The sequence below is a fragment of the Amphiura filiformis genome, unplaced genomic scaffold, assembly GCF_039555335.1.
Source record: "Amphiura filiformis unplaced genomic scaffold, Afil_fr2py scaffold_127, whole genome shotgun sequence".
In the NCBI taxonomy this organism is placed as follows: Eukaryota; Metazoa; Echinodermata; class Ophiuroidea; order Amphilepidida; family Amphiuridae; genus Amphiura; species Amphiura filiformis.
This window is the reverse complement of record NW_027305591.1, coordinates 15,834-42,983: the sequence shown is the minus strand read 5'-3', so window position 1 is coordinate 42,983 and position 27,150 is coordinate 15,834. Positions and strand designations below refer to the sequence as shown.

Sequence of the window (27,150 nt, the reverse complement as noted above, 5' to 3'; positions counted from 1 at the left end):
TAATTGGGATCAAAGGTCATTAAAGGGGCATTTTTGGTATATAACCAAATACCTTCAAAATGCTTCTTCTGCCACATATTACATAGCACAATGACGTCACTTACACATGTGCATCGGCTTTACCCAGTGCTCATACCTTGCACTCAGAATTGAGGGCAAAGGTCATTAAGGGGTAAAATCTTACAATTGCCTTATCTCAACATCCGTAAGGGGTGTGGGGCTCAAAATCAGTGACAACAGATCTCATGATCAGGGAAAAATTTTACAGGGGTCAGGTCAAAGGTCATGCAGAGGTCAAATTTTCGAAATGCATTTTCTGGACATCTGTAAGGGATACGGGGCTCAAACTCTTGTGACAAGAAACTTACTGACTAGGGGAACACTTTGGAACGATGTGCAGGGGTCAGGTCAAAGGTTATCTGGGTCAAATCTTAGAATTTAATTTTCTGGGCATCTGTAAGGAGTATGGGACTCAAACTCGGTGACAACAAATCTCATGAACAGGGGAACAGTTTGCAGGGGTCAGGTCAAAGGTCATGCAGATGTCAAATTTTCTAAATGCATTTTCTGCACATCTGTAAGGGATACGGGGCTCAAACTCTTGTGACAATAAACTTACTGACCAGAGGAATACTTTGGAACGCTGTGCAGGAGTCAGGTCAAAGGTTAACTAGGTCAAATCTTAGAATTTAATTTTCTGGGCGTCTGTAAGGAGTATGGGACTCAAACTCGGTGACGCCAAACCTCATGACCAGGGGAACATTTTTGGAACATTTTGCAGGGGTCAGATACCTCTAAAACACCAACATGCCCCAGCTAGGTTTGTGGTCTATGACCACCATTTGCCACTAGTTATTATTATTATTAATAAAAACCATATGAATAGATTGTATTCAAGTAATCACTAATATGTACCCGTATATTGATCTTTTCTTTAAGTAAATCAATATTGTAATCACCCAAGAGATCGATGATCTTGTTCTCACCTGAGCTGAGTTTGTTTAGAACATAGTCAAAATCAGAGTTAAAAATCTCAATACTATTTCCTGATGTTAGTGGTCTAACCAAAGTATGTGCCACAGGATTTGTCTTCGGCATGTCGCTTTCTTGAAATATCACCACTAAAATAATCAAATTTCGGAAAAAACGCCCCAAAATTTAAAAACAAACATGAACCTTCCAACATTAATGCACATTTGCACTCGGTGGCCCGGTCATAACCAGGCGCTGTGATTTGGGATTCCTCGTCGCTTCCTCTCTCCAGTTACTAGTAATTTAAGTTTGCCCTCACTTACCCCAGGCCTTAAGATAAATTCGAGTGTAGTATTTTATGCTGAAGCACCAGATTACCAACCGCGGAGGAAACGCGGAGGAATGGAATCAATTACTTTTTGCCTACAATTAGCTTGAATGCAATTCTTTTGTGTTGCATACCACTACACACGCGACTTTAAAGCTCTGTATAGGGGCTTCATCAATCCCCGTTTCGTCCCCGTAGATAATCATATGGCACATCTATGCCTTCTACTACAAGTCAATGAAGCCGCGCAATTTCTCGAAAAATTAAGACCGTAACATTTAGCTTTTGTCTAGATGAGCACATACCCTCTCACCTCGAGTTTTCATGTCAGCAATTTACATAACTCACGAAACTAAAAACGAAAATACTCTTTCTGCAACCTTTCAGTGACAAAAGACTAGAATAATAAGATTTATCACAGGTTCATACTTCAAATTAACAATGAAACCCAAACCCAAAACCGAAAACGAAACCTGGAGCGATAAAAAGGACCATCTAATGCCGCTCTTTTCAAATCCAACATAAAGTGCGAGCGAAACTTTCACGGACTCAGCATCAATTAAATTTCTATTAATTAATACCTAAATGATTATCACCGTGTTTAAGGATCTATCTTAAAGCACGCACCTTCTGGAATGATAGTAGTAAGCAAACTGATAAGTTGTAGATAGGTAAATCGTTATTATGAGAGGAATAAGTTGTCATAGGTTGAAAAAAATTGGACCAGTTTTGCCCAGGGGTGACAATTTTACACCCCTCGTTAATTACACACCATTCGGAATTCGGTACCACTCATAAAGCATTAGTCAATAACAAAAATAACTGAAAAACCACAAATACACCGAACTGTCTACCTTACTATACCATGTATGGTGACCATTTTGATCGTGGTTCAGGACTCAAAAGCGTGATCCAGTTGACATGGATCCAGGATTACACGCAATACCTCGATGGCGAATAATTCTAATAGGGAGTTTTCGTTTTGTTTGACGGTAAAAGTTAATTACCACGACCGTCCGTCAAATGTTGTCGTTTTCACAACAGCGCTGATTTCCCAAGTGTCCTAGAAACTGGATGACGACAAAATTGCAAAGTGGACGTATGCGCACATGACTCGAGGTGTCGTGTCAATTTAACCGTCGCAGAATCATCCGTCGTCCAATACGAAAACTCGCTATTGTGTGAGGTGCAGATACCTAATAATTAAATACGATTGAGTTATTTACCTTAGGCATTCCTGTGTTATCATTAATATATTCCATTGAAGTTGTGTCGTTGCCAAGTTTAATCAACACACTGGTGACACAGTTGACGCCCGAACCAAGATTTGCTACCGGTCTACATTGCAGAATGACACCCGATATAAACATTGGGTCAGTAAATGTTACCTGGGAAAGAAAAGTAGCAAGATAAAAGCACTCATTCCTTCCTTATTAAATTCCTTCCTTACTTCCTTCCTTCCTTCTTTACAGTAGCGTAGCCAGCGCGGGAGGGGGGGGGGGGTGCCCCTGACCACACATGAAAGATTGAAAGAGTAAAGTGCTCCTCTGACAAACAAAAGAGAAAATCGGAAAGGCAAAGGAAAAGAAAAGGGGCAAGGAGCCCGTTTCCCACAAAAAATTAAAAATAGTGTAAAATACAAAAAAGAAAAAAGATAAGAAGAACACGTACAGTCTCTATAAAAAAAACGGTATATGTATAATACTCATCGAAAATACCGCGTCAAAATGATGCAACTGTGAAATTTTGTCTTTGCCCTCGAAATGTTTATTTTGCATTCACCCCCACCCCCACCCCTCGACCAAGAAAGCTGGCTACGCTGGCTTACTTACGCACTTATATTAGAGAGGCCACATCAGCTCTAGTTATGATTTCGTGCATTATTATTAAGCAAAGGTACCAGCCGGGTTAGAATTGATCATTAGAGTATCATCTGTCTGTTTAACCCGGCTAACATTTCTAAAAAGTGACATGAGCTGAGATATTTGGGTTGAAAATTGTGGTTTTAAACTTAACATTACCAAAAATGGCAATAAAATAAAACTGTTATAACTTTGAAAGTACATACAGTATGAACTTCATATTTGCTGTTGAGAATACATGTTACATGTATTTTTAATGTTTGTTAACAAAAATTGTATCTTGATGCAATATGTTTGGGAAAATGCATTATTTTGATGATTTTGCTCAATTTTGACTAAAAAAAGTTAATTTTACATGGCAAAAAATGGAATTAAAAAAGATATTTGTAATAAAAAGTATACCAATGTATTGATATAATTGTGTACATCAAAAAAGTCAATCATAACAACTTTCTTGAACCAAAGGTTTTTAATCTATGACCTCTTGAAAATCAAAGATCAACATAAAATGATCGATTTTGGCAGTTTTGCAATCAAAATCGACTGAAAATGGCAGGAAACGTGGTTGCTATGGTAACTGACCAATCTGTGACTTCTGCAACTATCCTAATATTAATTGCAATAAAACTATTGTTTAGCAAGTGAACAATAAAATTATGAAAAAATGGGCATATTTACCCAACATTGCCATTTATAGCCAAAAACAAGCATTTTATGCTGACATTTGATTTTCAATACATTGGCATACTTTTTATTTGAAATATCTTAAATTAAAAAAAAAATCCATGATTTACCATGTAAAATTCACTATTGTTGGTCAAAATTGGACAAATAACCACAATAATGCATTTCCTCTCAAAAATTTTATCAAGATAGAAAGATGCAACTTTCTGTTAACGAATATTTTATATACATGTGACATGTATGGAAATTGATACCCAAGTACGGATACGGGTAAGCTAAGGGTTTTCTAACCTGCATCAACGCCGTTGCCAGAGGTATTTGTGGTGTCCAAAAGTACCCGCTATTTAGTCTTCCATATGTGGTGCTATCATGCGGGTCTATAATTTCGTGTCGGTCTGGTGGCCCCATTACAGACTCAATTCCAGAAGGTATCATGCAAGCTAATGGGAAACAATAAATCAGATCATGAACCCTAGACTAGACAAAATTTCAATAATTCAGGTTTCGTAAAGCATTTGTTTTAGTTAAGGTTGATGATGTTGTATCTTTACTAATTTGGACCTGCTGAATCAAAAAAAAAAAGTGGTGAGCAAGCATTATTTTGAGTCTATGACCCTCAAAATGACCCCAGAAATTACTCCATAGGGTTATTCAGGGGTAAAAAATTAACATGCTCCGATTTCACTCATTAGCATATCAAATTATCCGTCTGGTCACAAAAATGAAAATTTTGTGCATGTACGACCTGTGGTTGCAGAGACATGTGCCAAAAAGGGGTCAAAAATTAAAGTTGCTTCGATGACAATTGTACCAACGTGTTTGTCTAGATTTAGGCTGTAGAAAAAGATAGGTTTCACAATCTGTGATGTACAGTTAAAATGGTACGTGGCACAAAAGTTATAGCTCTATAGGTTCTGATGTCAGTTGTCCTAATAAATTGGTTTATCATATCTACCCAAGTAAAAATGCTTCAACAATTTGAGATTTTCCTACCCGGCCGTTTCGTATTTTTGTTCACGGAGTGAACTTCTTTTCCCGTTTGGACCCATATCTCATTTGCACATTTTATCCCTTTGAATGGCTATTATAAGAAATAATTCCTAATATCTCATACTCAGGTTTGTATGCCTTTATCTAATCCTGCCGCACATGAGAAGGACTATTTAGCCCATCTAATCTTGTATTGAGACAAGTTGCAGTTAAACAAGTTTAGCAATTGGCTCTAGCCAATCACATGATTAGACTTTACTGATTGGTGAATAAGGACAATGCAGTTGTTGCTGAACCATGAAATGGTATCAGCCTATATGAGTGAATGTTACTAGGTTACTAGCTTACTAACTCACTAAGGCTGGTTCAAAGTGAATATTCGAAGGCGAATATTCGGCTTCGAATACGTTTTGGGCGTCAAAATATATGCGGCTTCGAATATAAAACTATGAACCGGAGAAAGATATATTTCTACAATTCACAGCGTTGCCCGACTGTTAACAAGTATTGCCCGTTGACCAAGGTAAGCAAAATTTAGAGAATTTCTTTAACGAAGTTAATAAAATCATAATAGGTAAACTCCATTTAACTATTGTCATGATTTAATGTCTGTATAAATGGGCCTAAATAGGAGAAGTGGCGTAACCAGTGGGGGCCGGGGGTGCAAGCTGCCCCGGACACAAAAAACCTGGAAGAAGGAAAGGTCAAAAATTGGGAAGGGGGAAAGAGCAAGGGGAAAGGAGAGAAAAAAGGGGATAGGAGAAGAGAAAAAAGGGAAAGAAAGAGGGAAGAGAAAGGGAAAGAAGAAAAGAAAAAGAGGGAAGAAAAGGGGAAGGGAGAAGAGAAAGGGAAGGGACTCAAGGGAGAAGAGAAAAGGGAAAGAAAGAGAGAAGAAGATCTATAGGCCTACTACTTTCATTGTGAAATTTGTACTCTGAAACACTGATATTTTCTAATATGCCCAAAACCAGGAGCTTCATGGCGCTCAGCCCCCTTGACCCCCGCCTGGGCTTTGCCCCTGGACCCCACCGACTCCACCCGTTTAACGCTTCGCGGCAAGCGAGCTTTCTCTAGAACATAAATACTAAAACTTTTGATCAGAAATTGGAAAATTTTTCAATCTGCCCCCCGGAAGGTCAGGTCTGGTTACGCCCCTGAGATTCAAAAAGATTTGCTTTTCGGGGCATTTACGACCTGTAACCGGCGCGGAGGTTGACCCATACCTTCTTGCAGGTTTCAACTGCAAAGCAAATCAAGAAATGAATGAGGCAATAGATAAATAAATAAATAAAAAATAAAAAATAAGTCAATAAATAAGTAAATTAATAAATAAATAAATAAATAAATAAATAAATAAATAAATAAATAAATAAATAAATAAATAAATAAATAAATGAATAAATAAATATCATAAGATATGATTGAAGCGACGACAAATATGACAGCCCTCACAAGTGTTATATATGAGACCACCAACGGTGACCCACCAAATATATATCTGTCGAGTTCAAAAAAATTCAACTCTCACAAATATATTTCCGGTAAATACTTTTTTCATTGGCTGATATCCACTTGAGATCGGTATCATCAAAGTAGTATCATGGTATTGCTCTCATTTCATGAACCATTGAGCAATCAATTTTGGCATTCGACCGAAATACGCGTCAAAAGATTAAAGGTCTCGTTCCGAACTTGTGTAGGTCTACATTGCTAGGGCCTAAGTGTGTTTTAATGCCTGATTCACCAATTTACAGAAATAAACAAGAATTGTTTTTAAAGAACACGCAATGATAGGGTACCAACGCTCGTGGTTTTGGTTGTTCTGCATAGTTTATGAAGATATTCATTGCAAAGCGCTATATATCCATTCCTACATGTTACTTATTTTGACCTCTTAATTATTAATTATAATTATGAATTTGACTGAACGCATTACATCTTTATTCAGCCCAAAATAACATCGTTTATAGGTGCCCAAAAACGTCAAGAATTCCGCTAGTGCGGAAAAGATGACAAAAATGGGTGAACCTCCGTGGCAAACGCATTTTATATCAATAACCAATGATTTACCACCCCAGACCCTCACACATCCTCTGCCAGGGGCAGATGCATATGGGGACCTAGAACTGGGGCCAAACATTATTTATGTAAAACCGGGGTCAGAGGATGATTTAAGGAAGCCCCATCATGCATTGCAAACGTGTTATCACTAGAGTTTCAACTGCCACTTTACTTTTCAAATCCCATTGAATTCTGTGCAAAAGATGTTGTTTAAGAAATTATATTGTGCGTGTGTCATTATTACTTCGTCGATTTCAGAACAAAAGTGATGTGTGTATAAAGGATAATTCACACCTTCTGTAGGTAACATAAAATGTGCAATGGGCTAGCATTTTGAATGCGTTTTTATTGTAAATATTTCAGGGTAAATTTAAATTTAACCATGCCCGTCAATGCAATGTGCGAGCAGTGGTGTCATGTTCACTCACACAGCTGTGCTAACCGCAAGTCAACACAGTGGCGTGGTGGGAAGTGCTATGATTTAAAAATCATCCTCTGAACCGGGTGGAGGCATAAATCTGAATTTGGAGTTAGACTTTTTTCCTGCATCGGTCATTTAAATAGAGCTACGTTAATATGGAAACATTCACTTGTACATTTAGGTTATGTTTGTAAGCCTAAATATCATAATTTTGCATAAAACATTACTTTATACCATGACTACAGCATTGGAATGCTATTGCCTGCCAGGCATTTTCGTTTTCCTGGACGTCTTAATAGTCCCTTACTTTCATATCATATAAAAATGGGTACGCTTGTACCGCACTAATAAGGGGCACACCACTAAATCAATGCGCCATTTGTGTAACCCTAATGAGTTCCGGTAAAATACAGAAATTTTATTTTGGGCTGGTCTTTAGACTTATTAATCAGAAAGAGTGGCGAATTATAGCTTAAATAAAAGTGGAAAGCCTATACATAAATTCGTCGCATTTTTACCAAAAAAAGTCGCATTTTTATAATTATTGAGAAAATATGTCCGCGAATTAAAAAATGGCAGAATCGGGTTTGCAGTCTTGAGAGCATGTCAAAATCATTGGGGATTTTTGAAATCATCGTTCGTCGAACGATATTCAGGTGACCTCGAGCCTTTCATATAAATCAATAGTATCTCGCTATCAGTTGAGCGACATTTAATCCGATCCAACTCATATTTTATTCGTTGCCGTATATATTTTGACGTCACAAAAAGTATTCGAAGCCGAATATTCGCCTTCGAATATTCACTATGAACCGACCCTAACCATTTGGTCTGAAATGGACATATCTCTAAATGCCACGCAGGTATGACCCCATGAGTGGTGTCATATGAAAGAGGAAAACATAAAGAATATAATAAAAATATTTCCAAACGTCAGAGGTCATCCAGGGGTCAAAAAAGGTCATTTTATCCAAAAATGCTCCGATTGAGCTTAAATTTAAATGCAATGATCCTTATGACATTCTAAACATGTTTAAAACATTTAAAAATGTATTTAAGGTCATTAAGGGGTCATAAAGGGGCCAAAGGTCAAGGTTTTCAAAATGCTCCAATGGAGCTGAAATTTAAATGCAATGATCCTTATGACATTGTAAACATTTCAAAAATAGTTTAAAATTCATTTAAGGTCATTAAGGGGTCATAAAGGGGTCAAAGGTCAAGTTTTTCCAAATGCTCCAATTGAGCTGAAATTTATATCCAATAATCCTTATGGCATTCTAAACATTTTAAAAACATTTTACGATTCATTTAAGGTCATTAAGGGGTCATAAAGGGGTCAAAGGTCAAGTTTTTCAAAATGCTCTGTTTGAGCTGAAATTTAAACGCAATGATCCTTACGACATTCTAAACATGTCGAAAATATTTAAAAATTCATTTAAGGTCATTAAGGGGCAATAAAGGGGTCAAAGGTCAAGTTTTCAAAATGCTACAATTCAGCTGAAATTTAAATGCAATGATCCTTATGACATTCTTAACATGTTTTAAATATTTTAAAATTCATTTAAGGTCATTAAGGGGGTCATACAGAGGTCAAACGTCAAGTTTGCAAAATGCCAACTTTCCACGATCAAGGTATATTAAAACGGCAATTAATGAAACAGTCTTATTAAAATTAATACTATCCAGCACAGTATTGCTGCTTGATCAGATCGTCACAGTCATCCGCCTAACTTACCTTGTGCCCTTGCAAAGGGCACAGTTGCTCTAGTTTATTTTATATTCTTTACTTTTCCTCTTTCATTAACACCACTCGGGCGGTCATACCTTCATAGCATTTCAAGATTATGTCCATTACAGACTCCGGGTGACAGTGGTATTCGCTACTTGCACGGTTCCGCCATTATGCACTATGTGCGGGGAGAGCCTCGAACTGGCAGCATACATGAAAGGAAGAATTATGTAACCTTACACAGAACGTTATGACTAGTTCAATTCCCATTCATGTATGCTGCCGCACCTAGTGCATAATGGCGGAACCGTGCAAGTAGCGAATAGGCCTACCACAATATACTGCCTAAGTCACATGGTTCAGCTATGGTGCGGTTATCGCTCTAGTTTACCAAGTGATAAGGCTAAGCATATCAATACATATAGGCAAAATAGGATATTTTCAGTGTATATACACTGGATATTAACTGATAAGCCGGGTGCAGAAACTTAGTCCCTATTGAAATGATAATTATGTTATTTAAAGAAACCGGTAACCTTCATGTTTCATAGAAATTAAATACATCTCTACTCAGTAATGCTTGCTTAGAAGTATTTTTCAAAATTAGAGCCCTAATATATTAATGACCAGTTCATGTATGATTTTTCTGCCTGTGAAAGTAAAGACCTATTGAAAATAATGACAAGTTCAAAAATACTCCTGCATAACATGAATAAAGTTCAGAAAGTTTCCTGTAGGTGGCTTAAAAACCTAAATGCAAATTGAGCTTTAAAAAAAATATATTTTCCTGAGTCAGGATTATTATGCAACCTCATATCGCTTATTATTGTCAAGTCAGTGCACAGTTAAGTTAGATATGAAAGTTGAAACAAAATACTATACGCTGGCGAAGTTACGTAATAATCGGATTAACTACCATAGCAATAGGTGAAAACAATTTTTGAACATACCGCGCTGCACTGATACGTTCAGGCGGTACCTCTTCATTGAACCATTATCATGCTGATTACTTGCACCTGTAAGAATAGTATCTTTGAAAAGACCAGTATTGTATTCAATCTATGATTGCAGACATACACAAGTGATGAGTGTAACCTGCTTGTAGTGCAGCGCGATATGTTCAAAATTGTTTTCACCTATTACTATGGTAATTAATCCGATTAATTACGTAACTTCGCCAGCGTATACACTGTGATCCGCGAACTTTGCCTTTTTTAAAGCCTATTCTTGTTGTCCTTAACATAGGCTTAATAAGTGGGTCGGTTCAAAGCTTTCGTATTGCATAGCAAGAGTATTGTAACATAAACACAGCCAAATTAAAATGTCGCCACTAGTTCCATCCCCATTTAATCAGAGTTTATGGCAAAATAATTTATATAATAATTTTCTATACACTTTCCTTCGAAGGTTGATACTAAATTTGTTATCAAAAGTTTAATCATCGTGAACATAGGAACCGTTGTTTGGAAATTCGTGCAATTTTATTAATGACAAATTACGAATTGACCATGCAAAATCCAATGCATGGTATCAGCTTATTATGTGTCCCGAAGCAACCCGTGCAGGAATCATTGTACACTTGCCTGCGCACAATTAAATGAGCGGGGTATTTTATTATAATTTGTATTTTGACATGCATGAGTAAACCGTTAATGACAATGAAATTAGACCTCTCATTAACATGCGTGTAGATGTGTAGATGTTGAGAAGAGGTGGTTGAAGACCTACAAAAATGGGGAAGTTGTCTCTTGAACAGCGAGGGTGAATCTGTTGCGCTTTATAATCGATTAACCTGCCGGCCTATTCAGGCGACGTAATTCTTGGCACTCACACTAGCTCCTCCGCGTGATACAACTCCCTATGTCATTTTTAAAATTGCACGAATTTCCAAACAAACGGTTTCTATGCTCACAATGATTAAACTTTTGATATCAAATTTGGTATCGAAGTGTGTGAAAATGTAATATTTCCGAGTTCCGACTGATTTTGCTTGATCGCATCACATATTGTTACTCTCCAGAATTACTATAAACATGACCCATGTTAAGTGCATGGATGTATCCCAATCTCGCATCTGGAATATAATATGCCTGTACTGCCCTGTAGGCCTAATATACCTTGTAACTCGTTTTGTTAAATTCCAAATGTGATTGACAGCTTGCTCGATAGCCAATTTATGGAAAACAGAATCAAGATCGAATTAGTTTTGTTAAAAATAATGAGACAAATTAGTAAAGACTGAAATCGAGCAACAGTAGTGTCAAATAACTTGTTCTTTACCCGGGTTAATGTTAAATGCCAACAATAACGTTATTAAATTTAAATGAGTATAAGTGGGTAATGGTGAATCCAACGGACAAGGACACAAAACACATCAAGGATCAATAAATGATACAAGAGGATATCTTGAATATGAACAACAGGAAAGAAAACGAGCAATGTACACCAACTTGATGTGGGGAAACAAATAAAATACAGACTAGACAATATGCAGGATGTGGGAGGGGGGGCAAAGCCAGCAAATTTAGGCATAGGAAGTAGGTAAAGTTCGATAGCCAAACATTACCAGTTCCCAAGGCTCACAAAAGTGCTAAACCTGCAAAAACAACAAGGATCAATGATGTAAATCACTGTGCACATAAACAGACTCGGTAAAGCAAACAACCAATGCAGGTACAAAAACAGGCAAAGTTCAATGGCCAAAAATTGCCAATTTCAGAGCCGACAGAAGTGTCAGCAAAACAGTACTGTCCTAATTGACAGGAAGTAAATGTCAAGAGGGGTCGTAGTCAATAGAAGAGGAAGAGAATAAATAGAGGGAGATAAGTGGACTAATGTCACTCAAATTTAAAAGAGAAGAGTCATGCATATTACAAAACAATTGTTTCAAGCATACAAAATACATATGTTAAAAAGAGAAAAAAAAAATTTAAAGCAAAAATTGCTGAATAAAACACAAGTCGAGGAAAGTCTCAAATACAGGGTGTCCCAAAAAAAGAGGCCCCTCATTGCGCCCTCTTTTTCTCCTATTTCTGAAGAATTGATTAAATATATTTTGGTATGTAAAGAAACCTTAAATCGTTAGCTTTAATAAACCAAAATAATTATTTCAATCGGCTCACAACTTTTGAAGATATACCCTTTTGAATAAAAGTACCCGTTTGTCACCCTGTCCACGGATAGCAAACAGAGTGGTTGGGATGGCTCATGCTGTGGAGTGGCCTGCACGATCACCAGACCTCGCACCACTTGTTTTGTCCTTTGTGGCAAAATCTAAGATCTTCGTAGACGTATTACTGGGTGCATTCGCAAGTATCCGGCGCAGAATGATGGTACGCAACGCAATTGATGCAATGAGGACCGGGGCTGAAACCTGTATTCGCCAAGGAGGCAACCAGGTAGAGGGCAGAGCAGCACAGTAAACTCAGTTCAGAAGAACCAAAGACAAACCAAACAGCCTTTTAGGGCTACATTTTATCCTAAAAAGAGAAATGACTTATGTTGTAAATAAAAAAAGAAATCAAGCAACAACAAAGTAAGAAAGTAAGAAACATAATAAAACAAAAGGCATAAATAACCAAGAAAAAAATAAGTAATTGCAAGTAAAGCAAAAAAAGTCCCATTCAGCATCCATTTTACCCACAAATTAATGACACTATTAACAAAATCCATTGCTCATAAACCCACCGGTAAAGCCCATTCCATAAATAAAGTTATCATTGAGGAATGTTTGATATTCATGCATGGTATGTGTACTCCTTTTCAATCTTTGAAGTAGCCAAACCTTCTCCCTGGACAGAGTGAAAAATGGGTACATAAAATTGTTTTGGTTTATTAAAGCTAACGACTCAAGGTTTTCTACATACCAAAATATATTTGATTTAGTTTTCAGAAATAGGAGAATAAGAGGGCACAATGAGGGGCCTCTTTTTTTTTGGGGGGGGGGGGACACCCTGTATTAAAGTGTAGTATGCATACAGAAAAAGAGGGGGTGGGGAATAGAAAAACAGAGATAAGTAAAAATGCAAATGGTCCACGCATGATAAAAATGAACTATATGGATAGGCCTGCTGTCAAGTGGTATCTACCAAAAAAACGTTGACAACGTAATATAAAGAAAGCGGCAAGTTTAAAAAGCCCCACTGTCGGCTCACTTTTTGAAACTTGGTCCCATTTGTAAAACGTCCTGATTTCCTGGGACTGATTTAAACTTTATCATATTATCAACTTAAAACATTTCCAGATGTGTTATGTATCTTTAATGTGCCAATGCGATATTAATTTGTAAGACCAACTCTTGCATGGTAAGCCAACATCCTATATATGTTTTGTTTTATAATATTAATTTCATGATTAAAGATTGAATTAAATGAATAACAAGTAGGCATGTAATGCCAGTGATGCTATTATTAAAACGTTATAACTGGTTGGAAACACTGTATTTTGTTAAAAAATAAAATAAAAACGCCGATTTTGCTGTTGATGTTCAAAATGGGACCAAGTTTTAAAAAGTGAGCCGAGGTGGGGCATTTTAAACTTGCTGCTTTCTTTACGTTGTCAACGTTTTTTTGGGTAGATTTCCTTTCTTTTTATGAATGTAGCCGAGTAGCTCCAAGCTTGAAAAGTCATCCGGTTACGAAGTACTCCATAAGACGAATAAAACGAAAAATAGATGTTTCAATAATATTATCCTTCGTGCGAGTATATGTAGCTAGACCTATAACTTAAATGTACGTGGTTCTTTGTTGGGGAAATCTAGTTGGATGTCCAAATTTCGCCGTTTGTGGTTCTTTGTAGCCCTGCAGGCAATCTAGTTGGATAGCTCTATTGAGCGGCGGTTGTTGGCGGTCTTGCGCGGTTCGTAGTATTCCTTTATTCTTCAAGCCCTGCCCTCTATCGGGGCTAATTTATAGTTTAAGCTTGTTTGATATCCATATTTCGCGGCGTGTGGTTCTTTGTAGCCCTGAGGGGCAATCTAGTTGGATATCCAAATTTCGCCGTTTGTGGTTCTTTGTAGCCCTGCAGGCAATCAAGTTGGATATCTTTATTGAGCGGCGGTTGTTGACGGTCTTCCGCGGTTCGTGGTATCCCTTTATTCTTCAAGCACTGCCCGATATCTGGGCTAATTTATAGTTTAAGCTTGTTGGATATCCATATTTCGCGGTGTGTGGTTCTTTGTAGACCTGCGGGGCAATCTAGTTGGATATCCAAATTTCGCCGTTTTTGGTTCTTTGTAGCCCTGCAGGCAATCAACCCATTTTAGCGCAAAAAAAGAAAGGAAGAGGGGAAGAAGGAGAGAGAGGTAGAAGGAGAGCGATGCACTCACAGGGCTCTAAATTACATAGGCGTAGATCGGAGGAGGGGGAAAGTTGGGGTGGGGTAAATCCATCGTAGCGCAAAAAAAGAAAGGAAGAGGGGGAGAAGGAGAGAGAGGTAGAAGGAGAGCGATGCAGTCACAGGGCTCTAAACTACATAGGCGTACCTCAATTACCTCAATTGGACCTGGATTTTAAAATGGATATTCGTGATATTAAGAAATCCATTTGATTTTATTGAACAGGCCTATATAACCATGATAACAACATAATAGCTGCGAAGTAGTTAATTATAGAAAGTGACACAGATAGACCTATATACCTGGCAGCAATGACACGTTGTTACGGGTAATCGATCAGCAACTCTATTGAATTTATTCAAATGAGGCGCCTAAATTAACAGTCAAGATTAATAGGTAAATTTTCACGGGAAAATTTTCTGGACACGTGACCAATGCGTATCAATGTGAGTGTAACCTCGAGCCTGATCTCTGACCCCGGCGGTGACCTCGCTATTCAAGTCTTAGTAATTTTGAATTGGAATAGTATTTTTGACCGCAATTTTGATAGAAATTAGTGTATTGCAAATTTATTAAATATTATGTGATCTTAATTTCTTCGCAATATCATCAAAACGTAATTTCAAAAATATCTATCTACGGAAAAAAATATTTATCTACGGAAACTCTTACCATAATATTATTAACTTGCGACAAGTAACTTATTTTGCATCAAATCAGGAATTCTTCCTATTCAAATACATTGGAAGAACACCCGCTGTGCTCGGGGTCACATTCCATAATGCTAATATGTCTGCGCCCATGGGTGTCACGTGTCCAGAAAATTTTCCCGTGAAAATTTACCTATTAATTCTGACTGATTAAGATGGGCGGTCAATAATTCTATGTCGACGGCAAAGTGTGTTTTTGTGTGTATGCAACAACTCTAGCACACCCTTGTGTGGTATTATAACAAAAGGTACCTCTCGTCCATGTAGACGCTTTAACGTGACTTTCATTTGATCACTTAATGACAGTGGTCTGCCTATATAGCGTTAATACGCTGTCAGGTCAGTTACCGATATAATGGCGGAAGCCCTTTGTCCCAAACAAAAGGTACCTCTCGATGAATAGCTTGGCGGAAACTCTAATAGGCACAAAGGAACAATATGCGTTATGTAATCTATTTCCCCTCCTTTCTATATCTAACCTCCTTGCATTTATGTATGGAGAGCTCACTGAATAGAGGTCAATGGGAGAGCTTCTTTATAAGGCACAACTCCATCGGTTTCAGGGCGTAGTTCATTGAACTCAACAGGCTGTTATTTGAAGTGCTTTTATGTTATTGCAAAACGGATCGTGGCGAAAGCTAATAAATAATTCATACCAGGGTTTAATTGATGGGATGCAGATATTTCATTATTCGCAAACCACCGGGATTCGATATAGGTCTGCGTTGTAAATAAACATGTGAATAAGAGTGTCATCCCCCTGATGACAGAGAGTCAGGTCTCTAAATCGATTCAACAACCATTCATACATATCACAATCATGTTTTATTGTCCTATTATCATGCGAATTGCCCCGTGGTAGGACAAAATATATTTAAATGAGAATAACAATGAGTAACGTCGTCTTGCATACCCTATATTGTTACCTGATCTAGTTTCTTCTGTTATTCAGATTTCTTTGGATCCTTGATGATGGTGATGTCAGGCCTCGAAATAAGAAGAAAAATCCAAGGGTCTTCTGAACCCTTGCCTTTGAAATTTCAAGGGTCCTCACCAATTTTCAAGGGTCCGACGCCGGACCCATTCCTTTGAAATTTCAAGAGAGAGAATTAGCTACGTCGATCACGATATGTCTAGATTGTAGAAAATGGAAAAACCGGCTTGAAAACTTAATGGGAAACTAAAATGAAAGAGTACTCAGGGAGCTGGACCTATTATGTGAACCAGATTTTCCAGTGGAACAACAAAACTAGGATTTTCTGCTCTTTGCTTGGTTCAATTTTTACGGGTCACGCGGACCCGTAGCGTACAAAATTTGCGGGTCCGGGCCTACTTCCACGGGTATTTGACGCAAGGACGCGCCTTATTTCGAGCGCTGGGTGATGTTGTATCACACTGTGCTGTTTTTTTTAAATAGGCCCTTAACACAATAAACAATTTCCATGAGAATCAAACAACTTGCTTTAATAAAACATTGAAAAAAAAATCAGTTGGTCACCGGGTTTTGAACTCGGGTAAGCGTATCTGGAGTCGAGCGCCCTAACCATTAGGCCACGGGACTCTGCTGTAAATTACTGTGTCGAAATACAGTATTTATTATATGAATGAATGCGTCGTCTGAAAAGAACAAAAGAATTGTGAAAAACTTGATTTTTTGGCGAATTGGGCTCAGAATTTGTATGTTGGGTATCACAGAAAATGCTAGGGTATGCCCACCGAGGGCTCTAGACGTGTCCAAAAATTCTGGATCAGTATTATTTTTCACTAATTTACGCTATGAAATTACGGTTACAAAGTGTTGAAGTCACCATGTGACCACAGAAAGAAAATATCATCGATAAATCTCATCCTTATGAAGGGTTTCTTGGATATAGAGGAGAGCAGACGTTCTTCTAGATGGCCCATGAAAAGGCAAGCCATAGAGGGCGCCATTTTCGTACCCATACTGGTCCCAAATATCTGCTTGTAGTTTGTGCCGTCAATTTTTGTTCTCTTTTTTAACATATGTATTTTGTATGCTTAAAATAATTGTTTTGTAATATGCATGACTCTTCTCTTTTAAATTTGAGTGACATTAGTCCACTTATCTCCCTCTATTCATTCTCTTCCTCTTCTATTGACTACGACCCCTCTTGACATTTACTTCCTGTCAATTAGGACAATACCCTATTGTTTGTCTGCTCCAGGTTACTTTTGTACTGTTTTGCTGACACTTCCGTGGGCTCTTTGCCTGTTTTTGTACCTGCATTGGTTGTTTGGTTTACCGAGTCTGTTTATATGCACAGTGATTTACATCATTGATCCTTGTTTTTTGTGCAGGTTTAGCACTTTTGTGAGCCTTGGAACTGGTAATTTTTGGCTATCGAACTTTACCTTTTTCCTATGCCTACATTTGCTGGCTTTACCCCCTGCATATTGTCTAGTCTGTATTTTATTTGTTTTCCCACATCAAGTTGGTGTACCTTGCTCGTTTTCTTTCCTTAAATGAGTATGGTAAGAGGGTATACATGACATATCCATTTGGCAGAATATTATATCTGATATTGTTACCACAATACCTTTATATAGAGAACAACCCAATAGTTCCAACCGTAACTGGCATTCACCATTCCACTTGTGAGGCTCTACACGAACAAGAATAGTCTCAATCGGGCTGTCGAATATGTTGGTAACAGGGGTGGTCCCGTCAGTGTTACCTAGAAAAAGCTATGAAAAGAAAACCGTATTGCGTATTGGGTGAGTTGTATTATTATGAAGTACAGTACAGCTTTGAAATTTACATGAATTTGAAGAGCAGAGCTTCGAAATCTAGCTAAGTCAGGTGATGTGAGATTCTGCTGCGTGACCTCCTCTCTGCGTGGTAGAATTATATTCATAAAACATTGAATTTAACAGATATCATGGGCAGCCAACCACGATATATCAGCATTTAAAATATATGTTAATTAACAAAGATAAATAATAAAGCGTACAAATGGCAATTAACTAGTAAACAAGCCTGAAATCTTAAAATGTTGCCACGTGATTTCCCGAACACATGATATGTCAACATGTGACCACTATTCAGATTTACCGTAAATATTTGGAGTATTGATGCACGGCTTGCACATACACTGTGCATTTCTTTACCTCCGTATAAAATCAATAATTCATGCTGGGAGCCAAGTAACATTCTGTCTGCTTTAGTGCAGAGTGGTATTTTATTTTACTTGAGAGCATAATAGAAATACATAAGACGAATAAGCCGCCATGGTGGAAGGTCAGGTCGGGTATCAAAGGTTATTATAACTTAAATACTACTTGTATTTCACACCTTGCCTCTGTCACATATTTCCTTCATATTATTGACAGCAAGTCCTAATTATGACTTTGCTATTGCAACATGTCATTTCATATCAAATTAGAAGACTTTCTTTGAAAAAACATATCACTGGTGCCTGATGGGAATACCCGTCCGCCATTTCATTAAACTGGATCGTTTTCGCCTGGTTTGTGCCTAGATGTATTGGGGCGCGCTATAATCTCATTGAACAGGCAAAGTTCGCAAAACTAACAACGTTGTTATTTGCCAATATCAATTAACATGATCCAAGGGGTCGAACATGAATTATTCATAACGGATCGATAACTGGCCTCACTTTCTAGCTAGTAAACCAGCGGAATTTTTCATTGGTTTTGCGTTGCTAATAGAACAACCGTTAGTGACAATTTAGTGACAATTTGCGCCATTTTAATGAATTTTACATCATCGTTTTCGCCTGTATCATGATTGTGTACGTGAGTACAGTAGTATACATTATAGACGAATCCAAGTAGCCAAGTCATGGTCAGGATTTGGTCGGACATCTTTGGGTAGCCGCTAGCACCAACCTGGTGCTTTGAGCGTCCAATTGTGCAAATAAAAGCCGCCTAACACCTAGAGAAGATGCAAGGACGAGGAGGGTTAATAGAATAATAGCTAATAATATATATAATGGAGAAAATTCCGCAGGTAATCCCGTCGCATCTATTCATACATATAGTCCTTTTGTTCGCAAGTACATCAATGCATAGATACCGCGTGTAGTTAATCCGATTATTATGTCACTTCAACAGCGAATAGACCATGCTGTGTGTTTTGTCGAAGGGAACTGTATTGTGTTATTCTTTTGTCTGCCTGTGTTTTCGCGGAAGGTGTAAAACGGGTGATGGAATGCAGTTTAAAATTTCCGCCAAGGCCGAATCATTTCACATTTTGAGTGCATTGTAGCCGACGGCTACCCAACTAAAGGCTGCTAGTCAGGTGTAGGAATGCGTGTATTTGGATTCGTCTATACACGTAAGCTTCGCACTAGCGACCTTCGAACCAGTGTTGCATATCGACCATTCATTGACTCAACACGATTGTGTAGTGTGCTATTGGAATAATTGTGTAATCATGGATCCCGTGGCTTTTGTGAACACTATTTTTAGCCTGTCGTTGAGTAAACTGTCTTTCCCATCACTGCATAAGGACCATTGGTCTGATCTCAATATCGAACTTAGTGTTGTTCTCGAACCCCTCCATCACGATCTCGCTACTAATAACATTTCTCCGCAAGACGCTGCCGATCGTTTCTCATGTGTTTTAAACGAATTCCTGGCTTGTCGCGATGAATTTGTACCACCTCAAAAGACCAATCATAGTAAAGGTTTTATTAAACATGAACCTAGCAGTCTGAAGAAGTCCCGTTCGTGGAAGAACCAATTACGGAAACGTGCGTTAGGCCTGTATAAAAGTTATGGTTAAGAACTGTCCAAAAACAGTACAATCGTTTTGCGATTGTAATTGAATAAAATCCTGGTTTGATTTAGTGAATACTTCAGTATTTATAAGGCAGTTGCAGTTCAAGCAGTATAGCATGAAACTGAAGATCATAAAAGACCATATCTGCCCCCGCTACTAGCTAGGCCTACTAGAACTACATCCTATGGCTAAAAGTCTTGGGCACTTGCATTATAGTGTTTCTAGAATAATTATTTGTGAATGTAAACTGTGATCCAATTTATTTGAAATTATTAACTTACTCCTTTATAAACTCTTGTGATTTATGTTAGTTATCAGCTATTATCACAGTAGCCAACTAATATCATAGTTTCTTACTCACAACATTGAGGGCTTTTAGGCATACTTTTTATTAATATATAAAAACAATATAATGACAAAATTAAAAATGCATACACAATATAGGCCTACATAATGGACCTACATTTATATTGCAATTTGGTTCATCATGGTTTATCACAAGGTAGTCTTGTATTCAGTTATTCTGTTTTGTATTTTACTAAGAAAGCTAAATATGAATTGTTTTGTATTTAGAAACACTTCTGCAGACTTGACATGATTCTGTTTAGAAAAATCGAAAACAATGTCACCATATGAAAACATTTTAAGCATTTTAAGACCAAAGATGGAATTGTCACATTCAGTTTCCTCCAATTTTTAGACTTACAATATCTTTTTAAGAAATTTATTAGGCGAAAATACTGTCTAGAAACACCAATTTTATGCAAATTCGTTACACCGCCCGAATCTACCATTTATTGTTTGGAGTAGACCAACATAGCCTCAAAATGTTGACATTAAAAAAATCAATATTTAAGATGTATATTTTCATAAAAAGGGCTTTAAAATTACCCTTTTTATACATTTTTAAAAATGCTAAAGAGGGGTAACATTGATGACCCCCTCCTGAAAACCCAAGACCCCAATCATTGCAATTTTAAGTTCTATATTACAAATAAACTATGCTCTTGACAAATATTTCAAAATAAAATCCAATCGAAAAGTTGCTGATAGAAAAATAACTTCATAAACTTTGCCATTTTTCAACTGTTTTCACAGCAATTTACCTGTGTCAAAAGCCCCAAATTAGGGGGTACCCATATCTCCCTACCCAGGGGGGTCAGGTGGGTCTAGTCTGGCATGTATATGAATGAATGAATGAATGAATGAATGAATGAATGAATGAATGAATGAATGAAAGCATGGTATGGAGCTCCAAATGTACGCGGATGATACTCAAATTTATGTTTCAATCTGCCCGTTCCCACCCAATGGCGTTGTTTATGCAGTTTGTAGAATTGAGGCCTGTATCGCTGAAGTTCATGAGTGGATGGTAGCCAATTTTCTCAAGTTAAACGCAGAAAAAACGGAAGTATTGTTACTTGGGTTTCGAGCACAATTTGTCAAATTCAATCTTTCCAGCATGAATGTTGCTGGTGTTAATGTCACCATTAAATCGGACCCCAGCAAAAATCTGGGCTTCATGTTTGACACTGGAATAACAATGTCTGCTCAAGTATCTAGTGTGATCAAAACTGCCAACTATCATCTTGTGAACATTCGACGTGCACGGAAATTACTCACTGAAGATGCCACTAAAATGGCTATTCATTCACTACTGACATCCCGCCTTGACTGTTGCAATAGTGTGTTGGTGGGAATAATTAAAAAACTGCAAGCAAGACTGATATTCAGAAAACGCAAGTTTGACTCCATCCCCTCAGAAACGAACTCCACTGGCTTCCCATCAAACAACGCATTGACTACAAAATTCTCTCTCATGTTTATAAAGCACTTCACGGTCAAGCTCCATCCGACATCATTGATATGCTGATATTGCGATGTTGGTCTTTATTTTGGTTCTGACCACAAGATGATAAGATGTGTACTCCAACAACGTAAGCCACCACCTATGAAAGCTACAAGTACCATGCGGGATTACCGTAATCTGGACTCTAGCGTATTTGTAGGAGATCTAACTGATAGACTGGCTTCTACTCCCGCTACATCTGATGTTAACATTCTTCTTGAACATTTCAACGAGGTTTCGAGAACTGTTCTTGATACCCATGCTCCTCGCACTATTCGTCCTCAAGCAAAGTGGTATAACGATGAGATTAGGGCTGAAAAGCGAGAACAGTGTAGATTGGAGAGAAAATGGAGAAAGAACCGCTTCACTGTAAACAGAGATGCTTATATGGTTCAACATGAAAAGGTTATCTCTCTTATTGAAAAGGCTAAAGAAAACCACTATAAAGATGCGTTGTACAATGCTAGTGTAAAAGACACTTTTAAAACATTAGGTGTTTTACTTAATAAAGAACTGCAGAGCTTTACCAACTTTTGATACTCCTGAAGAGTTGTGCAAAAATTTTGTACAAATACTGACAAAGTTGCAAAAATACGGGGCAACATCGACAGTAATACTGTCGTTTCATCACCAAGTATTGTATCTAGAAATAACATTGTTGTCGCAAATGATCTTGTCTAATTTAAAGAACTTGATGAAACCGAGGTTTGTGATATAACCATGAGTTGTGCAAACAAATCTTGCTCCCTTGATTATATGCCAACTTGACACTTTTAAAACATTAGGTGTTTTACTTAATAAGAACTGCAGAGCTTTACCAACTTTTGATACTCCTGATGAGTTGTGCAAAAAATTTGTACAATACTGACAAAGTTGCAAAAATACGGGGCAACATCGACAGTAATACTGTCGTTTCATCACCAAGTATTGTATCTAGAAATAACATTGTTGTCGCAAATGATCTTGTCTCATTTAAAGAACTTGATGAAACCGAGGTTTGTGATATAACCATGAGTTGTGCAAACACATCTTGCTCCCTTGATTATATGCCAACTTGGATGGTAAGAGAGTATATTGATATTGTTATTCCTCATATAACTTGTATTGTGAACAATTTTCTGACTACTGGTATTTTTCCACATAATCTCAAACAAGCTATGGTGACGCCCAATACTGTTTCCAGTATCAATTTCATTGGCAAGGTTATCGAGAAGGCTGTGATTAAGCAGGTTAGCAAGCACTTGGAAGAGAATAACCTTGATGAAACTCTCCAGTCAGCGTACAAAAACAAACACAGTACTGAGACCGCATCATTGCAGGAAAAAAATGACATTGATCGGGCACTTGACATTAACCATGCAGCCTTCTTGATCATGCTTGACTTATCTGCTGCCTTTAATACCATTGATCATAACATTCTTTTTGATCGTTTTGAACTTGACTTTGGTATCAAAGGCGCAGCTCTAAATTGGTTCAAATCATATATGACCGGTCGCACATTTCATGTCAGTATACGTGGTTCAATATCTGATGTTTATGTTCTGAATTATGGCGTTCCTCAAGGATGGGTCATTGGTCCAAAAGCATTTACTATGTATGCTCAACCTGTCACCTCAATAATCCGAAATCATGGTATTAGATATCATCTCTACGCAGATGATATTCAATTGTATTTCATATTCAATCCCAGTATTCCAGGTGAAGCAGCTAGTGCTCTGTTCAAGCTGTCATCTTGTGTGGAAGAAATACGTTGCTGGATGACACAAAACAAACTCAAACTCAATGAAACTAAACTCAATGATTCCAAAACTGATTTTTTTCATAGCTGCATCCCCAAATAACATGCATGGCCTTCTTAACACTACAATTAGCATTGGTAGTACTGTAATAACACCTTCAGCTACAATCAAAAATCTGGGCGTAACCATTGATTCAGCAATGAACATGTCATCTCACATAACTTCCTTGTGTAAATCTTTGAATTTCTTCCTCTGTAATATATCCAAAATTCGTCGTTATATCGATCAAGATACTTGTAGCAATGCAATGTGAGCACTTGTTCTCTCCAAATTAGACTACGCTAATGCTCTTCTATCTGGTTGCAGGTCTACCGATATTGCTCGTCTCCAGCGCTTGACGATCTATATCCCAACCAGAGAGGGTTTACGCTCGGCGTTAGACGCAACTCGTCTAGTTGTCCCCAGGAGCAACATATTAATTGGTGATAGGTCTTTCAGTGTACAGGGATCCATACTGTGGAACAACATCCCTTTATACATCAGAGTTTCCCCCACCGTAGAGTAACCTAAAAACTCACTTGTACTGATTGTTGCTGTTTTTAAGCCTTTTTTCAGGTATTATATGTTTTTGTATATATTTTGTATCTTTGTAAAGTGCTTTGATCAGGTTGGAAAAGCGCTATATTAAATGCTGTTATTATTATGCTTCAAATTCGTGTTACGCAAAGGCAGCTTAGATCATCATGCTCAAATGGTACCTCTCTTTTTGAGCCAAGTACGCAATGTGTTTGTTTTGGTGACCGAGCTTTTGCTGCCTATGCTCCCAGATTGTGGAATAACTACCAGATCAAATCAAAAATTGTACTTTTGAACAGTTTAAGAAGCTCCCGAAGAGCCATCTTTTTCAGGATGCTTATCAGCAGTAATTTTTTGAGCTAATGAGCGCCGTTGGACATTTTGAAATGATTTTGGCGCGAAGCCATAAAAGTGTAACTGATTGATTGATTGATATTATTATTATTATTATTATTATTATTATTATTATTATTATTATTATTATTATTATTATTATTAATATTGTTATTATTATTATTATTATTATTATTATTATTATAATTATTATTATTATTATTATTAATAATATTATTAATATTATTATTATTATTATTATTATTATTAATATTATTATTATTATTATTATTATTATTATTATTATTATTATTATTATTATTATTATTATTATTATTATTATTATGTGAGTTTTGCCAACACTATTTAGTTTTCTAGTTATCTACACATGAAGACTTGGGCTCTCAAATCAAAGTTTGGCATTTAGTGATATAAGCATTAAGTTTTCAAAATATTGTAGCAAAAGAATGGAGCAAGGTATGAAAATAAAATTTGCAATGTCTTTAGCAACGTTTTGATTAAATCAATAGTATTGATTTTGTACTTTTGCAGCTCAGATCGATGCCCCCTGAAATTATGACGTTGGTTTAAAAAGGTTTGCATTAAAGTTTCTGACCCCTAGAAACATCAAAAATGCTGATAACTCATTTTCGGCCAAAACTGTAGGCCTATCTCTATACAAAAATCCTATGCAACCACACTATGGTTAAATTAATGATTAGGTAATGGGAAACCGGTTTCTGAGCTGCCGAGGTAATAACCTTTAATATTTTTAGATTGTTTTGAAGATTACTACTCATTTTCTTGCTCATTAATATTAATTATGAAATAAGTTTCTTAATTGAAGTTAATAGGCGCTTTACAGAATAAAAACACAGATCAGTGATGATAAGAACGAACATGAACCAAAAAAGGTTAAAGGTCCAATTTCAATCAATGTTGGAACAATCTGTCCGTACGAATACCTGTAAGTTCAATACCACAACCCCCATTTAAGAATAATACAGCACTATTTTTTTGGGATTAAAAAAATGTTAGCAAGTTCTGTCAAATGAAACATAGCTAAATCCTAACCATTAGTTAATTCTAACTGACAATAAAAGTCAAATTTTAATATTTGGCCAAATTTATGAATTAAGGGCCAAATACATGCATTTTCAGGGTGTTTTTTTACATGCTGTGACAAAGTCTAAAGACTAGTACGAAGTCTAGTTTCAATTTATGCATTCTAATATTTTGGAAAAGACATGCTTCATTCTTATAACCAATCATTTGATTAAAGTAACATAAAAAATGCATGATTTTTGGCTCTTTTTCAAGAAATAAGTAAAATAGTGAACTTTTTTTAAATCCCCAGTTAGTACTAGATGAATGCTGAGGATTTAGCTATGTTTCATTGGGCAGAACTTGATAATATTTTTAATCCCCAAACCATCTGGAATGGGGAGTAATTATCTATTACACAGTTTTCAATGGGAAAATGGCTCATTTCTGGCAGACTTTTCTCATATTCAAAACTCTCACAGGGAAACGCCACCAATATCAGACGAAAATAGATAATGTAGATGCCAAATGATCAAAAACTCAGCATAGGATGACCTGAGACTTTTCTTGTTTTAACGCTGAAAGCTGAAAGTTACAATTAAGTAGGGCGAATATTTACTAAAAACCGATGCCGTGCGGATATATTTTGGTAATATTTCAACAAAAATGACATTATAATGAGAGAAAAAAAATTATACCATTCGAAGCATCAAAACCCAAAATGTACTTTTTTCAGGCCTATTAGTGGTATAACCTGTAGCTACACGTAACTGAATGGAGCTTCGCCTAATATCATATGCTTATCAACACTACCGTTTTCTTCCTTTTTACTGATTTGTTTTCGAAAAGAAAACACCTAATTACTTTTATCACTTTTGGCCATTTTATTTGTAAAAATATAATTATTTTATTGCTTTGCGTGGATCACAGAGGGTATTTAACCAAAAAGTAACTAAACCGACTGAAGGTTTTCAGAACACGGCCTAACCGCGCCGTTCGACTCTCCAGAGGTCAAAAAGAGGTCAGATGTTATTTTAAAGTGGATTGCTATTATACATAGTGCATACATTCTTTTTGAAAAGACAATTCTGTCCAAGGTCATATCAATTTCATCTGAACGGCACAGCTGAACTCATGGTATGTGGCCACTGTAATATCTAGTTTATGTAAATTTGACCACTTCGAGCACAAAACTCAGCCTCGTAACCTTAATTTTTGTAATCAGCACAAGAAGGTTATCTACCAATACTATTTAATGGTTTTTACAAGTTTTAATTTTTGTGTGTCAACTTAAAAAACTTAAATGCATATTTGTATTCAGACCACTTAATAAAATCTAGTTAATTTAATTTAATTTAAGTAAGTTTAACTAATTATGTTTTCAGTGTATCATCGTTAAAGAAGTATACCCGTAAATAACGCCTGATCATTAAATAATGTTAAGTACCTTCATGGAGTCATTGGAATCATGCGTTAAATATTGTAGTCCTCCAAAACTTTGCTTCTGCACATAGTAGCTAGTCACCCAGTTCGAATCTTTCCCTTGTATCACAAGCCCAGCAAGTGTCGTTGTCAACCCCAGGTACACTTGCATCCACGTGCTTTGACCTTTGTTCCAAAAACCGACATTGTTGTTGAGTCTGCCATCCGAAGCCTTGTTTGCATCATATGGCCCCTCTATCTCGCTAGTGATTCGCGAGTTAGGAATCTGGCCATTCTCCATTCCAAGTGCTAAAGAACATTCTGATGAAT

General features: G+C 37.0%; 1 protein-coding gene across 1 annotated transcript; it reads right to left on the bottom strand.

The window, feature by feature from the left end:
* Nucleotides 1-1,909: 1,909 nt before the first annotated feature.
* Nucleotides 1,910-27,150, bottom strand: LOC140145072 (lactadherin-like; the record flags this gene model as incomplete). The annotated part of the gene is made up of 5 exons (XM_072166858.1): nt 1,910-1,930; nt 2,527-2,688; nt 4,138-4,286; nt 17,651-17,798; nt 26,846-27,150. Coding segments are annotated over 5 exons (785 nt in total), but the record flags the coding sequence as incomplete, so codon positions are not given.